The sequence below is a fragment of the Nomia melanderi genome, chromosome 5 (genome assembly GCF_051020985.1).
Source record: "Nomia melanderi isolate GNS246 chromosome 5, iyNomMela1, whole genome shotgun sequence".
Classification (NCBI taxonomy): Eukaryota; Metazoa; Arthropoda; class Insecta; order Hymenoptera; family Halictidae; genus Nomia; species Nomia melanderi.
In genome coordinates this window covers 11086352-11103506 of record NC_135003.1, presented here as the reverse complement: position 1 = coordinate 11103506, position 17155 = coordinate 11086352, and the positions used below count along the sequence as shown (strand labels likewise).

The window sequence follows — 17155 nt, the reverse complement described above, 5'->3', positions numbered from 1 at the left end:
TGCAGAGGCTGCCTGAAAGAGAGAAGCTGTCGAACGATGCGCGCCACCGGAGGGATTCAGTTTCTGGGATCGGGGAATCACGGGGTCGGACGTTTCCGGCTCGGCTACGCCCGGTCTGCGGGGACACGCGCGGATCGGGATCGAGATCCAGGGTATTCGCGGTCCGTGCTTTTCGAGGCGCATTGGCGCGAGCGACGATGCATTCCGGATTCGTGCCGTGAGATCGTCGAATTCCCCGCGGCGATGCAAATCTTAGATACCTTATCGTGCTCGCGACGTGACTCCCCGCAGGATCCGCCGAGGAACCAGCCAGTCCGCAGCCATCTCTGCTTCTGAGCAGTGAATACTTCGCTGGCACGGATTATCGTTATTTGAAACGATTACGCAATGTCGCGATACCGAATACTCCCACGACTTCATTAACTTGTTAACCGAGAGCGACGAGTCGACTCGCTGACTTCGTTTCGCTGCATCTCTCGGAGGATCGTTGATAATCTTCTATTTCACGATTCAACTACTTCGTTTCCCACCTTTCTGCTGTAACTCGGCGATTTGAAACTGTACCTTCGTATTATTCAAATATTCGTGGATAATACGTATTTAGTTGATTTGTACGTATATACACTTTACGCTGGAACTACCGGGTAGGTCAAAATGACCAATTCGTAATTTCTTCTTTTACAATTACTGTGAAGGTACAGATCTCCGAGGGATCGTTAAAGAAGCTGACTTAGTAATACCTAGATTGAAATATAAGCCAATTGGAATCCTAATAAATTCACGCTTATAGCGTTTGTAAAGAAACTTTAAAAAAACGAAGAAATGTTTTAATTCGGTAAACTGTGAATGGCTGATTACATTGTGGACATTTCTACGAATCGCTTCGAGGCATCCAGGTTCATCTTTCCCAACGATTTAATTCCGTGACCAACGCACTCTCGCCCTTACGTACCCCGGCAATTTCGAAGCCGTGAGAAACCAAAGTATTACCGTGCCACGGGATCCGTACAATTAACGAGCGCCAAGACACGCGACAGAATGCATGGAATTATCGTCGTTAAGAGAATCATGGAACTTCGCGGATTCGTACGCAGCGCCTCTGTCCACGACTCCATCTAATTGTCAGATAAATGGCCGTGCCGGGCGGCAGTAACCTGCGCATAAACGTGAGAGATAGTCAATTCGACGTGGCATTGTTACCGGCAATGCCAACGAACCGGCGCGCGCTGTCGTCACTGCGAATGATGCATGTAGGTCGTCGCAAGTCACGATACACCGTGCACGTACAGCCGAACGCAATAATGCAATCGATATATATATTAGCACGCTCCAATTAGAAGTCGAGTGTAATTGAAGGCGTTGATGAAATCCTATCGACCGTCTTCCGGTCCGCCGTGTGAAATATCGGCTTCGCTGTTGCCGGCAGTAACGCTCGCGCAATCTGCATGGTTAAAGCTGTTCTCTTTCTTTTCGCGTTTAATCGGGATTGTGGAACTCGAACTATTCCATACGCTCCAAGGTAACAATACGTTCGACAATTCAGTCTATGACGTAGGATAAATCTTGCAATTGGGTTAGACCACTTGACTTCCTTCCGCTGAAATTTTCCAGGGGATAGCTCTGTAACCGTGTTTCATTGGGAAACTCTGCGAAACTCGTTTCGAAATAGTATCAACTCATTGTTCAATGATATTTACCATCGATCGTTATCTTCGTTGAAGAAGAACAGTTAGCAAATCGGGGATTCTAATAATATCTCAATATGTAATAATTATACGCAATATTAACCTACAGCTAGCCACAATTGGGTCATACAGGACGCAAGCTCACAAAATCTGTATAAACGGTCTTATTTAAACAAACATATTCTTCTCGCATAAAGGTATTATTTACAATGAGAAAGAAGGAAACTATAAAAAATGATTATTAGAAATTTCAATACATATCGATTGGAATCCAACTTTATAGAAATCGTTGAAGCACTTTAACGTGTCCAATTGCACACGCTAGCTCGCCGATCCGCGTACATTCACTCGAACTCCTGGCCAAGACGTCTCGAGCGACGTCCATTACTCATTCTACCATTCTATCCCCAATCGGTTTCCCGAAGGAAATTGCGAATCGCGTGTCCACTCGATCAAGCGTCTGACGTGCTTCCTTGAAAATGATTTGGCGACACGATCCTTCAAATATTTAGCGACCATCTTTGATTGATGTTTCATTATCGAGGTTGAAAATGATCGATTGTCGGAACGATCTTGGGCGACCCCGGGGTCGCGCTTATTCACGAGCCCCAGGCGAATTGTTATGTAACGCATTGTTTAAGTTTCTTACAACTAGACCCTGCGCTTTATTGAATTTTTGCCGAAGACAAAAGCGTCACGTACCGCGGAAAGGTATGCAATTTTCCGCGTATTACAAATCGTCCGGCAACTACAACGGATCGCGTTACACGGATCCGGTCGTACGGATACGGACCAATAAATAACCCGCCTATCGATCGATCAGGGTATATCTGTTCATTAAATCAGAATTTCTTCCGGCGTGGTAAATTAACTGAATGCGTAATCGAGTGGAGATCGGAGTTCCTGCGAACCGTTCCTAGTCAGTGAAACCCGTACGAATAAATAATTCGTTGTTGACCCCCCGCGGGCCTTCAATTATCGGTACCCAGGTCACTTCAGGTTCGGTATATAGGTTAAAGCCTTCGTCAGGTACATGCAAATGCTCTCAGAGGACTATTAATTAAAGTCTGACGGGGCTCAAAAATTCTGCCGCCGTGGGATACGCTGGTTCTATTAGAGGAGACACTTTTCGTCAGTCACTGATGATAGTTAACGTTCCGCGTAAATCGTATTTAACGATGAATCAACGGGAACATTGAGAATGGAGCTTTATGATACTAGAAAACGTATTTATTTGATATTTTGGCTATATTTACGTGTATAAATCGGAAAATGGCAACGGGACATTTTTAATGTATATTTATTGCAATAGAAAGCTTGATAAATACCATTGTATGCATTTGGTCGGCTTATATTTCATATAAAAGTACGTTAAATAATAGTTCAACGGGATACGTGGAATTATTATTTTGACGTTATTATTGAAAATATTTATTTTACGCTGTAAATACTTGTAACACGCGTAATTCATGAAGGGAAAATAAAACGACTACATTTTTATGTTTATCGTAATGGAAATCTCGATGAAAGGAGCGTGTATCGTTGTTTACATCGCGTTATTGCAACGCGAATGCGCTTTTGAGCATTTCCATGAGAATAGCTCGCAATGAAAAAATATCCGCCGAATCGCCCCGGGATCCCCGGTGCTCAGGTGAATAGATTGGGGTAACAGAATATCGATCGGCCGGTGTAACCAACTTCCGGTTTCCTAAACGAGCTCGGACCACATTTCTGCCCGCAGCGCGGCGTTTCTAAAGGGAGGTCGAGAAGTCACTTGACTCGTCGAGGACGAGCATTGTCCGTGTCACTGGCTACGCCACGAAGGAATTCAACTCACCTAAATGTCTCGATGCCATTGTCTCGCGCTCTTAATTACAAACGGCCGCTCCGCCGGAATCTACCCCCTCGATTTATTGCCTTTACAGACGTTCCGCTTTTCAGTGGCGTCGTTCGCATTCCCCCGTTCCCTCGAGACACTTTTTCATGCGTTAAAACGGAGTCGCTTGAGCGAAGAAACGTCCTTTGTCCTTTTTCCACGGGTCGAGAGCCTCGAAGACGAGCATCGCCCGTTATAAACTTTTATAACTCCGGGACGAGTGTCCTCGTTCAATTTCGACAGCAATTTTCATGCGTTCATCCTATCTATCGATGTAGATTAACGTGGATATTGACAAAATGAAGATTTTAATTGCGCTTTCTCTTTATCGAGGTCACGCGATTCACGCGAAAATCTTGCTGAATGAAATGTTAAGCGTCAACGCGCGGTATTCCAATCGAAACCGGCGCGACGCGAAGAAGAAGGGGACACCGAGGTTCAAAGGAGCTGCGTAAGAGTTACCTCATTACCATGAACTCGATCGTAACGAAACGCTTCGGGTGAAAAAAGGCAAAAAATCGCGGATTCCCTAATTAAGGAATAGGCGGCGCTCGAACGGCGAATACGGGCCGAGGGAATACCGCGGCCGGGAGCCACGTAAAGAAATATTTTACAACGTTGAATATGCATAGACCATGCGAGCATTCGTTGTAACCTTTAATTAAAAGTTTTAATTAAGGCCGAGCCTCGAGGAGCAAGATAGCATCGTTGCTCCCGCACGCGGGCCCGATCTTTTTCGAGTGTTCGCGCGTTTGCATCGTTGCGAGGGAGGAACGAGGGGAGAAAAAAGAAAAAAACAGAAGTAGTGGAAGGGAAATGATTTCGTTTGATCGGACACCGTAAACAGAAAGCAGATTCGTGGCGGGTCGGGTTAAAACGGAACCGAAACGAAAATATTGGCTTTTGTCTCGGGCCCGACGCGCACGGCCGACCGTTCAAAACTCGAATTTACAAGCGGCGCGGTATTTCAGCCGCAAAACAAATTCCGCCAGCCGGAAAATATTCATTGACAGTGTTTGGCTTCTGCCGTGGTGCGCCGCGATACGCGCGGTGGAATTACCCTGGCTGAATCACTGCTCGAAATCTGAAATGCATTCTTGGGTTTGTTTCCTGTGTTTAAGTGGAGGAGGCGATGTTTTGTGAGAGAACCAGAGTCATTGACATGAGTTTTACAAGCGGCACCGAGTGTTGGAATTGGACCAAACAAAATCGTGAGCATTTAATGCTTCAGTCATTCGGATTAGTGTGTGTACTTGTCAGTGTGTGGCTTGTATTTTGGAACAATAGAAACGACGCATTAACAATTGTAAAGGCCGTCTGTATTACTCCGACAATCGACGCGTTACAAGCGTATCGATCAGAGCGGAGCGAACGACTGCACACTGTAACGGCAACTGTACGCCGAATTCTTTCGGACGAACGAAAGACCGTAAAACCATTAAAAAAAGGAGAAGCGAAACGCGTATGACCAAAGAGCTCGTTCCGATAATTACGCTTTTTACGGTGCAGGAAATTTACGAGTCCCAGCGCAATTAATTTCATTTACAACTTCGAGGCCAATTTGTGTCGCATATATTATTGAATTTCTTGAATTCTTTGTGCAGAATTTAACCATATTTTCATGAAAATTATCACACATCGAACATAGAAAGAATAATTTATCGTTTATTCTCATCCGACTTAATGGTTTACGGTGGTCCATACAAATTTTTAATAAATTCAATCCAATTATACACTTGTTCGAGGGCACTTAAAAACTTTCTTCCGGCGCACCGGCGGGAGGCCGGAGGAATCATTCGAACCAAGAAACGATCGCGGTTCGGCCGGAACGGGCGATATTTTAAAAATAATTGGATCGGAAGGTTCTCTTTTTGCCGCGTGTCGCTCTGAAATAATTAAGTATGGCAAGCGTAACCGTGGACAGACGCAGATTTTATTGAAACATTAAAATACAGCGTGGAAAGCGCCGTTCCAGCGACTGGCGAGTCTTAATTAGCGAAACGTCGTATACGAGAAGGAGACGACCGCAGATACCATCAGCCATTGTGGCACCTTACCGCTTGCACCCTCTTCATTTCCGAGTGACAACGCCGAACAGTGCCAGCGGCCACGGCGAAAATCATTACACGATACACAGATCTGCGGTCATTACACCTGGAAAGCGGAAGAACGCTTTCATAGGTCGACGGTGAAGCAGAACAATGATACATTAACAATTAATCTCACTTATCTTCTGCGTCACTCATACACAATGATAACAATGGTGCATAAAATGATAAAAATGTCACTTTGTACGTTATCAGCATAAAATGATCAAATTGAAACAATCTCCCAAAACATTCAGCGTAATATTCTAACTAACAAAGGAAACAGAGGAAAATGTCTCACCTTCGAAGCATATTCTCCTTTCTAAAAGAAAACCAATCGTTCGCATATGCATACATGATTTCAATCGAAAGCTAAACCAAATGAGAATATAATTACAATTCCATCGACTCGGAAACAATCATTCTTCATCCCCGTGTTTCCCGCAAAAATGAAGGCCTAAATAAACAATTGCAAATGAAATCGGATTACGGTGTCCCAGTCAGTAGGCGAATCGAATAAATCAAGCGTTCCACTTGCGAAACGATTCCCGAACAACCGTGCCCGATCGAATAATTTGTTATTATATATTCTTTCCGATGAGCGGGGACCTAGATACGCGGGACCTAGCGATCGAGGGCGTTCGTGCGTGTCGAATCATGGGAAAGATCGACGGGTGCTCGCAACTCCGCCGCGTGCGAGGTTATCGCGCCGGTTCCCCGTTTCGCCGTCTAGTGGTACGCCGATCGGGCGCTTCGCGTAATTATCGGCCTGCGAAATAATTCCGATTATGTTTCCGTTGCAGCCGTTGCATGATCAGCGCTCGGCCGCGTACTCCGGCAAGGAGAGAAGACGAATTCCAGGTCTGAGCAAGGCGCAGAGGCGTATCAAAGCGTCCAGCACGCCGGCGCTCCTGGATCGCGACGTGGAAAGGTGAGTTATTTCCGAGTGAACCTTATAATTCATTGAACAGCGGAAACCATCATGGCGGAGCACTTCCATCGACAGCGATCCCGCCCGCGTGAAAAGTTTCCGTCGGTCTTACCTGCCTGTTTCAATCGGCTGAATTCTGCTTCTGGCTCCGTTCGGTCTACCTTTAAAATTCATTCCGCCCCGATGAGACGCGACGGTTGTTTTCCAACTGGTCACAGTGAATGGATGTTTATTTATTTAGATCGGGTTCTGAAGAATCGATACACTGAAGACGGAGCTAATAAGGTAGGACAAATTTGCGATTCGAATGTTAGTAACGAGAAACAGTGGATTAGTTGTATGTTTGCTGAGTATAAGAATAATCGAAGGTTCGTAATGTATGCGGATACATTGGAATCTAGATATTAGTCACGAGTATTAGAAAGTTTTCATTAAATAGTACGCCGAGGTTTTTCTTTTATTTAGATATTAACTAGTTCGAATTGGGTCTATACGCGTAGCAAGTCTGCGGCATAAATCACCGCGCCTTTCCTTGAAGCTTATATAAATTATACGCTGGGTAAAGGCGAAGTTGAGATTCGACTGAGAAAAGATTGAGACGTGCACGTTTCTTGGGGGTTTTAATCTGTACGAGGTTAGACGTTTCTATGTACTTTGTTGAGGAAAGTTGAGAAGGAAGCTTCATATTTAAAGAGACTTGTGAAGGATAATCTTTATTACAGCTTGTCCAGCTCTCGTGAAAATGTTCTCTTTTAATTGGATGCTATCTTTATTCGGTTTAATTCGTGGAATACGTAACACTTGTTGGGAGAGTGAACAATGAAATTGAAGATACGAAGATATCACAGATATTTCATTGATAAATTCAAGATGGGAGGTGAAAAAGAGATGACGGCGTTTTCATATTTACACGACTCCCGAGGGACGTAGTGTGTGTCTCAACAATTGTATAGCTTACTGTTTCAACCGGGTGGTTCTGATCTCTTCCAGGGGTGCGTTCGCCCCCTGAGTTCCGCCTACGACATCTTGTCCCGTGCAAACACCTGGTGTGCGAGAGATAAGTTATGAAACCTGCCTGTTTCGTGCCTCGTGGGCTTTGCACGAAGATTTCCCTGTTTCAGGGAGCCGTGTTTGCGCCAGACAACAGAAAAAGCTATATTACACGAGCAAATATTGAAAGAAGGAAGTTGGTTTCGCCCGCGCGGGCGAAATGCAACGAGCGCCGAGTCTAATTTCTTTTCGATTCGAGTTTATATGAACCTCGTACCACCTACGTAATCTTGTTCGAGAGTAATATGTAATGGAATTCGAGAAAAATCTTGAAATTCAGGCAAATCGAACATTTTAAAAATATTATTTTTCCTTTACGTATCTCGTTACAACAGATGATAGTAAACAGAAGAGTATAAGGTTACAAAGAAAAATATAAATGGTAGCTGTCGAATGATGTCGTCGAAAAACCTGGTCCCCCTTTGACGGATTATTGAAAACGTCGACGGAAACGGCAGCGACGGGAGCTAAAAATAGTTGGAAAAAATATAGTCGATCGAAGAGCGGGGAATAGATCAAAGGTTCCCGGGTTGATCGCGTCCAGGTTCGTTTGAAGTGCTTCCTCCTGCTTTCTGACTTTCCATCGTGACCTCTTGATCCCGCTCTGAGCGTGTCTCGGCGGCCGGGGTTGTTTGCCGAGCCACGAATAAAGACGTTATTTCGAATGACCCGTCTCGGTTCCATCGACTTTGTACCTGGACGGACATTCATCCGGTCGTTGCACTAATTACGACGTGAATAGAAAATCTCTCGTGACATCCCCTTTAGTCTCACGGGGCCATCCCCGCGCTTCCGGTTCACCTGTCCACAGAGATTGTGTTCGTTTAGTGTTTCATGAACTTCTCTTCCCTTCCACTGAATAGAATATTTCTCGCTATCAATGATTTAATTGTAAGTAAAGTTCGCATCCCACTTTATTATTCGATTTATGAATGCTTTAACCCTTTGCGGACGAGAATCTGTTAAACTTTTGAAAACCTTTCTCGTGGAAAAGCTGAGTTATCCATCGAAGTTTTAAATACTAGAAAAAAACTACATATCAATCTCTTGTTATTTGAATAATCGAATTCTTCATTTGCAACGTTCGAATTTAGATATCGAAGCTCGAAGTTTCCATTATGGCGGCGTTCGTCCGCGAAGGGTTAATATATTCAGAAGCCTCGGGATTTAATATTACCTGCAAAAATAATTCTGGTACGGGACTATTGACTTTAAAGCGGTATATGCGCCTCAGTTTCGAGTACACGTAATTCATTATTAAAGCAACTTGCGTTACTAAGTTTTAAATACTTACAATGTATTCACTGGAATTTTTCCTTTTCCATCGTTACCTTGATAGCGCGCTATCTCATATTCCCTTCATCGGTACGATCAAATTTTCATCGGGCTCACGGAAGCTCTATCGAAACGTTAGTTCTGCTCGACTGGAAACTTTTCAGCGCTTGGTAGTTCCAACAATGAGACGTACCTCGGCATTATTCTAATTCCAAGTTTCGAGAAATAGTAAGTTCCCCATTTCTCGGCTCGACCGAGCCTCTTCACCTCCACTTCCGCTCCGTTTAACGTCACGAAGTTCTTGTCGGCGGCGCAGGTGTTCTACCGCCTGCAACGTGGAATAGGAAGAAATAAAAGGAAACGGACAGAAAAAAGAGGAGAGGTTGTTGCGCGACAGAATCCAATTAAAAGTTCCGCGATCGCGTGAATTCGACGCGAAGGTGAATCAACGTTTCCGATATTTGACGTCTCGAGCGATTTGTTCCAAGCGATTTGAGTTTTTCTCTTGGACCGTAGTTGCCGCCATTCGTCTCGATTACCTGAAGTCGTTTCCTTCGTTCCACCTTTGTCCTAAATGCGCCGTTCATGGTCGAAGGGCGGTTTTAAATCATCCTTCCGGATTATTTGCTAATTCGACGCGTAGGAAATAGACGATCCTCAAGAGGCTGTTCCAGGGCGAGGCATTAGCTTTTAATATCCTGCGCCGCAGTCTTGGCTCATCCGGCGATGTATTCGGAAGCGAAACTTTTTTTCCCCGACTACCAGATGTTGAAAACTTTCTACTTTACCCCGAGCGTGTGGAAGAATTATGAAGTTTCCTTTTATCGACCCTTCACCCTGAATTCACAAATACGGGGTTTTAAAACATCCCCGCGGGCGGAATCGAGAATTCGCGATGTCGTTGGGATCCTAGTAGAAGTATTGAAGAATTTAGTATTAATAATTGAATGATTTCATTCTGCCATAGCTGCTCGCAATTTTGATAATATTCATTGGGGTAATAATCGAATCAATAATATGTAAGTAAATTGTATTTTATATTTTATAAGGTGTAGATTTTATTAATAAAAATTCATGTTGTCATTTTTATCAGTGTTCATTTTTGGAAAACAATATGACACTTCGTTGTCAATTTATCGTTGAGGATAATAAAAAGCAACTTCGGTGAAGTTCCAAGAAAGGGAGGTTCATTAATTAAGAACGATTAAAAAATACTTTCGCCGCAGGTGGAACACTAAGGTCGTTCCAACTTCCAGGTAATATCGGCGAGGGCTGAAATTATAACACACACGCGAACCGACACGGGATCTGTACACAAATCGATAAAAAGGAGTTATAGCGCACTCGTGCTGCGCGCCTCGGCGCACACAAGTTATAAATCGGGGGTGGAACGGTGGCAGAGGTTGCCGGGAGACTGGCGCCTTATAAAAAAATAATAATGTTACGAACGTGACCGTTCTTTTCAAGCTTTCCGCTTACCAACAGCTTTACGAAATTCTCACGGAGCACGAAGCCGTCAGCTTCGTTTCAACTTACGTCACATTCGTGAGAAACCTCTTTCCCTTTAACTGAAACATTTTCCCAACTCCGTAGATCAGGATTGATTTCTCAAAAACTAATTTTAGAAATCCGTATCTCCCATAATAAACGGCTAGTTGCAAAGCAATTATTACGAAAATTCTTGAGGCAGTCGTTATTCCTGTTGGAACACAAGACTCCAATAATAATAAAACAGTCAATAAGCATTGTAACTGATAAGCCAAATTCCGAGTAGCAAGACATTTTACGCCTGAACTTAAAAATATTAATATTAAACACGCAAGTATCTCCACGTGACACTCATACGACCAATGACATTCAAACCCCTTTCGAAACTTAAACTTCACAATCCATAGCCCCAGAGTCTCACAATCAACGTTTAAACACCAAAAACTCGATCCGTCGTAAACCGTTTCGGCCGAGCGGAGATCGAAGAAGTCGATACCGAAACGAGTCGGTAAACGACACGGTCAGGAAATAAAGGGATACCAGGAAGCGGGGGAAAAACCGGAGGATGCGGAGCAAGAACAAAAAGGGACGGAGCGCCTAGCGGTATTAGCGAGAATGACAGAACGCGGCGGTGGGTGCAGCGTGTCAAATTTGTAAGGTGGAAGGTGGCGGCGTGTCCGAGGGATGGTAAAAATTCCGCCGATTAAACGGGGGAACGTGAAGAAGAGCAGCGCCGGACCACTGTCACTACAATGGATAAATGGTACCTTTTGTGGAGGCCGACGGCTCTCCTTGGCCGCTCCTCTACCCGCCCACGAGGGAACGAAGGAGGAAACGAGGGTAGAAACTCGGTGAAAGGAGAGGAGCGGAGAAGAAAAAACGAAAGAGAAAAGAACGGCGACAGCAGGGAAGGTGGGGGAAGCGTGCAACCCTCGGTTTATACCTGAAGCGACCCTTGAAATCTGTTCTCGGAAGAGTTCACGAGGTGCACCGTGCCACACAAACCCTCGGCCGGCCACGCACACATACACACACACACATAAACACGTGCAGCAGCACGTGAGAGCAGCGTGGGCCTGTGTGGCCGCTCGCAGAGCCTTCAGTCGCCCGCAGCTCGTCGTTCAATGCACTTCCTGTGGGAGAGTGGTTCCAGGCGATTTTCTTATTTTCGAGAGGCGGCCCTCCTTCGACGCCGCTTTTCGCACGCCTCTTCCTCTCCGCGAATCGGACACGAGTGCGACACTTTCCTCTAGTAGCTTCCGTCCGCGGCTGTAGGAGTTTTGCACCCTTCAGCCACTTGTGTTTTAATTTTCACTCGAAAGAGAGAGACTTTAATATACTCATCCCATCGAGACGTTCGTGCTTCGTTTTTGAATCGCGCCGGGAAAGTTTTACTGCGTTTCGATGGTCAGGGGGGAGGGCGATATATTCCCTCGATCAACAAGTGAAAGTTTCCACCCTTGCGTTTTCACTTTTATTCTGTGAGAGGCTCGAACGTATTTGTCGCATCGGATGGATTATGTTTTATTTCTGAAGCATCTCTAAGGAGGATCGGTTCGTTCCTTTCCGGTGACCAAAGGGGAAGGTGCGTGTTGGTCACCTTGATCAACAAGTGACGGTTTGCGCCCTTAAACGAGTCGCGTGTCGATTTTCATTTCTGTGTAAGAGAGGCTTGAATGTGAAAGAGTATTCGGTTCGTACTTCGTTTTCGAACGGTCCCAGAGGAAGTCCGATTTGTTCCGGCTCGACGGAGGTGCGTGTACGTGATCGTTTTCCCCCGATCAACAAGTGACGGTTCCTCATTCGGGCGCGAGCGGTTGGACCTTTATCGTGGAATAAATTCTAATGCGAGAAGGTTTCCATGAATATCGTTATGACGGCGTGTGCGTGCGGGCGTACGGCTGGGACACACGGTGAGACAACACATGGACGCGGTTTGGTGCGCCGTACGAAGGTTTCAGTCGTCTGCGGACCGTCACTCGACGCATTTCCTGTCTAAAAGTGGTTGCAAGTGGTTCTTCGTGTGCATAATCATTTTCGTGGCGCTCTCCGCGTGTTAAACCGAGCGACACGAGCCCGGCGAACGAGTTCCTCTCTGATATTTTCGCGGATCTAATCAGACGATTCCCATTGTATCGTTTCTCAACGGAAACCTGGAACTGTCTGTCGAAGAGGAGTATTTCGCGCCACGTATTTCAAAGGAGTCGAGGAACAAATAGGATAAGGAAGACCTCGGAAAGCTGAAAATGTTGTTCGAGCTGGCGGCAACGAGACGCGTCGAATAAAACCGCTTTCTGCAGCGAGAAACTCGATCAAAATCGTCTCTATGATGTGGTATGTGACACCGCGCCATGTTTTTCCACTTATTCGACACGGATAATGGAGCGAACGTAAAAACAGTGACTGAAACATGAGAAATCATAACATCTGTTGTATCGTTCTTAATTCATAGCTCCCGCGTTTCCAGCGGCAAAAAAAGCCGTATTAGGTAGAACTGATGGAATGACAAGAGGAATTATGTGTTAATGAAAACGAGCATTAGATGCTCGGTAAACGTATCGAATGAAGTGGACTATTCGATCAAAACGCGGAGGATAGTTCAATGTAAATGAAAAACTTGGTAATTCTTTGGAAAAATGAAAACGTCTTTGCAAGCGCTATTTGTCTTCACATTGAACGAATGAAATTAAAAACGTTTTATATACCCTCCTAACTTCGTCGACCCCATGAATCACCCACTAATTTGAATAGAAACACCTGAATTTGTCTAATTAATTCCGCATTGAAACGCATTATCCGCTTCGACAAAGGAATAATTATCCTCCGAAGCGTCGACAGTGAACTATTGTTACACTTTCAAACGACTTCAATCTCAACGGAGAACATTCTTCAGACTTCGTTCGTTGCCAGAATCTATTACAAAAACTGTCTAAAAGTTCACGTTTAAGGAAGAAAAACACTTTCGATTCGCATCTTACCGATCGAATTGAACCGCTCATCCTAATCGAAATTTATTAATCAACAAATCCCTACAACAAGTCCCGTTGAATAATCAAGCGTTTCCAAGTCGTTATTACGGTGCATCGAAGTTCGCTGCGTTATGGTTATATGATAAATTGATTTCCGAAGCTACGCCCATTCACCATGAATCACCGGGCGCATTATGAAAACGGTATGCAATTAGCATAAAGTTTAGCCGCTGCTTAGCGGCCGTATTCGGGGAACACGATACGCGGGTATCACGGTTCGTGAAATTGTAATCGAACACCGGCGTCCGCGAAACGGTTTCGAAACGTAGTTCGCCGCGAACCGCGAGTTTCCGTTTTCAAAGGCGTCCCTTGGACTCGATTTTGCTCGAACCCGTTCCGTGACGGCGCCGCGCCGCGCCGCGCCGTTTCCGTTACGCAGCCTACGGACAGTCACTTCGTCAGCTGGCGCGCGTTCTCGGCGTCCAGGTATTTATTTACATGCATAAATCGCGGCGCGGACGCGAGACCGCGAGGCGCGCCATCGTGATCTATCAATTTTACGATGGGTACCCCGCGGAGTCGCAGCGGGAAGGAGCGGTGTTAAGTTTCCCGCGGCCTGTAAATTATTTTCCACTCGCGATCACAATGGTCCATTGATTAAACGGATAATTGAATCGATCGCGGCGCGCCGCGGACGCAAAAGTTTAATCGAGCCAGGATTAAGCTGAACCTAGGCGTGAACCACCAACGTCGCTGTTCGACGCGAACGTTCGCGTCGTCCTCGGATCTTTTCCCATCGGGAGTTTAGTTTTTTAACGTTGACACTTCCTAGTACTGCGAACGAAAGCCTGTCAATAGGCTTTTCAACGTTTAACGACTGGTAGCCTATTGAAACGACACTGTTTCGCAACAAAGGGAGACAAACGATATGTGCATTCAAGCATTTTGATTTTGAAATTATAGGCACTAACGACCCGCGCTTAATTCAGTTAATGAGGGTAGTCTTAATCGCGAGCGGTTGGTAAACGGTGAATCTTGTGGGATGCTCGCGTTAAATACACGATTAGCCGGTCTCGTTGAATTCAATTTTACGTGAATTATATTAGAATCGAGATAGGTAAGTAATAATAAAGTGCGATTGTTCCTTAGCAATCCTCCGTTCTACTTGGAAATAAATACGTAGATTCCTCTTAACCACTTCGTAAAATGCTGATCTGTGTAAAGATCTACGGCCTGATAAGTCAGCGTGTTTTATCGTATCGCCGGTGTCGAAATAAGCAATTTTCTGCCATGGGAACACATATTCCTCATTTTACGAACGAAACACTGGCCCGTTTGATCCAGTTTAATCTGCGGACAGGTTAGGAATAAAGCCGGCGATAAAAGTCTAAAATATCTGGTAATAACGTCTCGTCTCGTTGTTGTGTGCGCAGTCGGCAGTGGTCGGGGGACGAGGAGGACGAGGGTACAACCGGTCACGTAACAACCGAGCATCCTCTGGCGGAGGCGACAATCCCCTTGGTCTCCCATTCGCGTCTCCAAGAACAGCCCTCCAACCTGAGTGGCAATATCGTGACCGCTTCCGGCGTCCAGAATCCCTCCCGGTCGAGCACGCAGAGCCAGCAAGAAAGCGTTCTGCAGAAATTCAGGAAGAGCTTCTCCTTGAGATTCCACAAAAAGGGCAGCAAGGAGAGCAACGAGAGCGAGTGTCCGCCGGACGATAACGACGGTTCCGGGCCCCTGGACGAGGAGGAGGAACGGGAACAGACGATTGTCGCCGATCAAACGCCTCAGCACAAGGAGGACACCAGCAACGACCAAAAATTCCGGTCTGTCGAACGGTTCGATCGATACCAAGCCCCGCGATTCCGCTAAATAGGAATTCAACTGATAACGAATGTTCGATTTTCAGATTCGGCCCTCTCGTTTGGAGGAGCAGCAAGGAAAGGAAAAAGGGTAGCAAGGCAGCTAGAAATGCGAAATGCAACAGCGGGGACAGCGGGATACAGATCGAGGTGAGAGGATATACGGGAATCACTGTTTTCGTTTCTTGGCCTTCAAGTTTACTTTTTAGTCGGGAGAGAAAGGGGATAGGCGATTTATCTACGTAACGTCTAAATAAACGATGCGCGTAACGTTTCACTGTTTTTCAAGGCGACGTTCACAAGAGTTCTTGTGACTTCGAGCGGATGAGACAAGATGAGTGACATAAATTATTATAAGCTGGTGTATGTCAGAGAAAATCGGATATTCAGGAATTATTTCCTATGTCTTTTATACAGTTGTAAGAGTCGCATTGCCTATAGCAGTTTTGTTATTTTTAATAAAGCAGGCGTTCCGTGTTCCTTTTTAATAAGCGATTCATTGTATCGCGATGAAAAGCGTTTCGCGACCAATATATTTTTACGTGCACATTCTTTTCGTCCGTGAAGCTTCAATGCCATCGAATCACAAGAGAATATCAGTGCCCGTGCTTTGAAACATTTTAGAAATTACTTCAGCTAACAAACTCTGCGATAGATTGAACAATCTATTCTTGAAAATCATCGAAGTTTTATCAGGTTTTTCGATACCTCGTTGCACGTTAACTTCAGAGATACGAACTTTTTAATGGTTTCTGTGACTCACCTTGTAATCTCGATACTCGGTTATATCCCGTGAATCTTCTTTTTCACGAAGCGTTGTTCCGATCGAAGGAAGCCACGACAAAAGTATGAAATAATGGAATGAATTATAAACGATATAGATGGTATCTGGTGGAGCATTGACTGGGGGCAGTGGTGGTGGAATGATGGGGGGCGGTGATAGCTCTGAGTCCCACGACACGGACGTCCAAGACGAGACCGACAGCCCTCCAGCCCTTCGTAGGCGAGTCGCCGACAAATCACGGCCCCAGTCCGAGCTCATCAACCAGATACTGATCGACAAGTTTAAGGTAAAGACTATTGTTCTTTGCCCACCCCCGATTCCCGCTGAGCGCAGTGTTCATTATTTCAATCATTCACAGCACGAGTAACAAAGCATCAGTCACCTGGAAAACATTATTACCGCTTTATATGTACTTTTAACATTGTCAATGGAGCACATCACACCGAGGAGGAAAAGTATTTCGCATCTAACATTCGAACTCGGCGTACACAGAACCCTTCGTATGATTCAAAATTATTTCCCGATCAGTTGGAAATTAAAATTCTTCCTTTTCTACGTACCGCTAATTTAGCGATGGCCGAAGTGTTAACGGATGCGGTACGCTTTCTCCGCGCGACGACTAATTTACCACAATAGCTAACAATTCTGGTAACAAGGATGAAGTATGTTGAAGAATACGTACGCTTCTGCTTCCGAAAGACACAAACTCGGCTCACCCAATTATAAATCATCGTGGTCCTCCCGTTTTTAATTTTAGCGCGATTTCCGTTCGCTACGACGCGACGCGCCGATGATTTATAATTGCTATTGAGAGCGTCACACATTTGTAATCATTATCAAGCAGCACGTATGACTGTTTCCTTCGGCAACAATAACTCGCATTACTCACGTTTGTTTACGGTTTAGCCACGCTCGTACAGATCACTGGCAGTCTCTGATAGGCGACGAGAGAGAATATATATCGCGTTAGCCAGGATACGCGGAGAGGAAACGCAGTCCTGGTTAGTTGATATCGAGTCGCGCGGCCGACCGTACACGATTTATACGATCTCTTACGAATGTCGAGTCATAGTTCGACCATCGTTTACTTTATTCCGATCTGCGTGACCGTACGGGCAACACACGGGTACGTGTTCGAAGAATTG

The 17155-nt window shown here is 45.3% G+C and overlaps 1 protein-coding gene and 1 long non-coding RNA gene across 9 annotated transcripts in view; one reads left to right on the top strand and one right to left on the bottom strand.

The window, feature by feature from the left end:
• Positions 1-17155, top strand: part of RhoGEF3 (Rho guanine nucleotide exchange factor 3) — a 174316-nt gene that overhangs the window by 148589 nt on the left and 8572 nt on the right. For 7 of the 8 annotated variants that reach the window (XM_031985518.2, XM_031985515.2, XM_031985516.2 and 4 more), the window contains exons 10-13: positions 6452-6579; positions 14795-15190; positions 15274-15376; positions 16108-16296. In XM_031985518.2, coding sequence (XP_031841378.2) covers positions 6452-6579; positions 14795-15190; positions 15274-15376; positions 16108-16296 — 816 coding nt within the window. The remainder of the gene's footprint in view (positions 1-6451; positions 6580-14794; positions 15191-15273; positions 15377-16107; positions 16297-17155) is intronic. The other variant, XM_031985525.2, reaches the window with a different exon arrangement.
• LOC116430881 (uncharacterized) lies at positions 7996-17135 on the bottom strand. The gene is made up of 3 exons (XR_004235817.2): positions 16900-17135; positions 15990-16392; positions 7996-8430 (listed from the first exon to the last, which is right to left on the bottom strand). It is a non-coding gene; the product is annotated as an uncharacterized LOC116430881 (long non-coding RNA).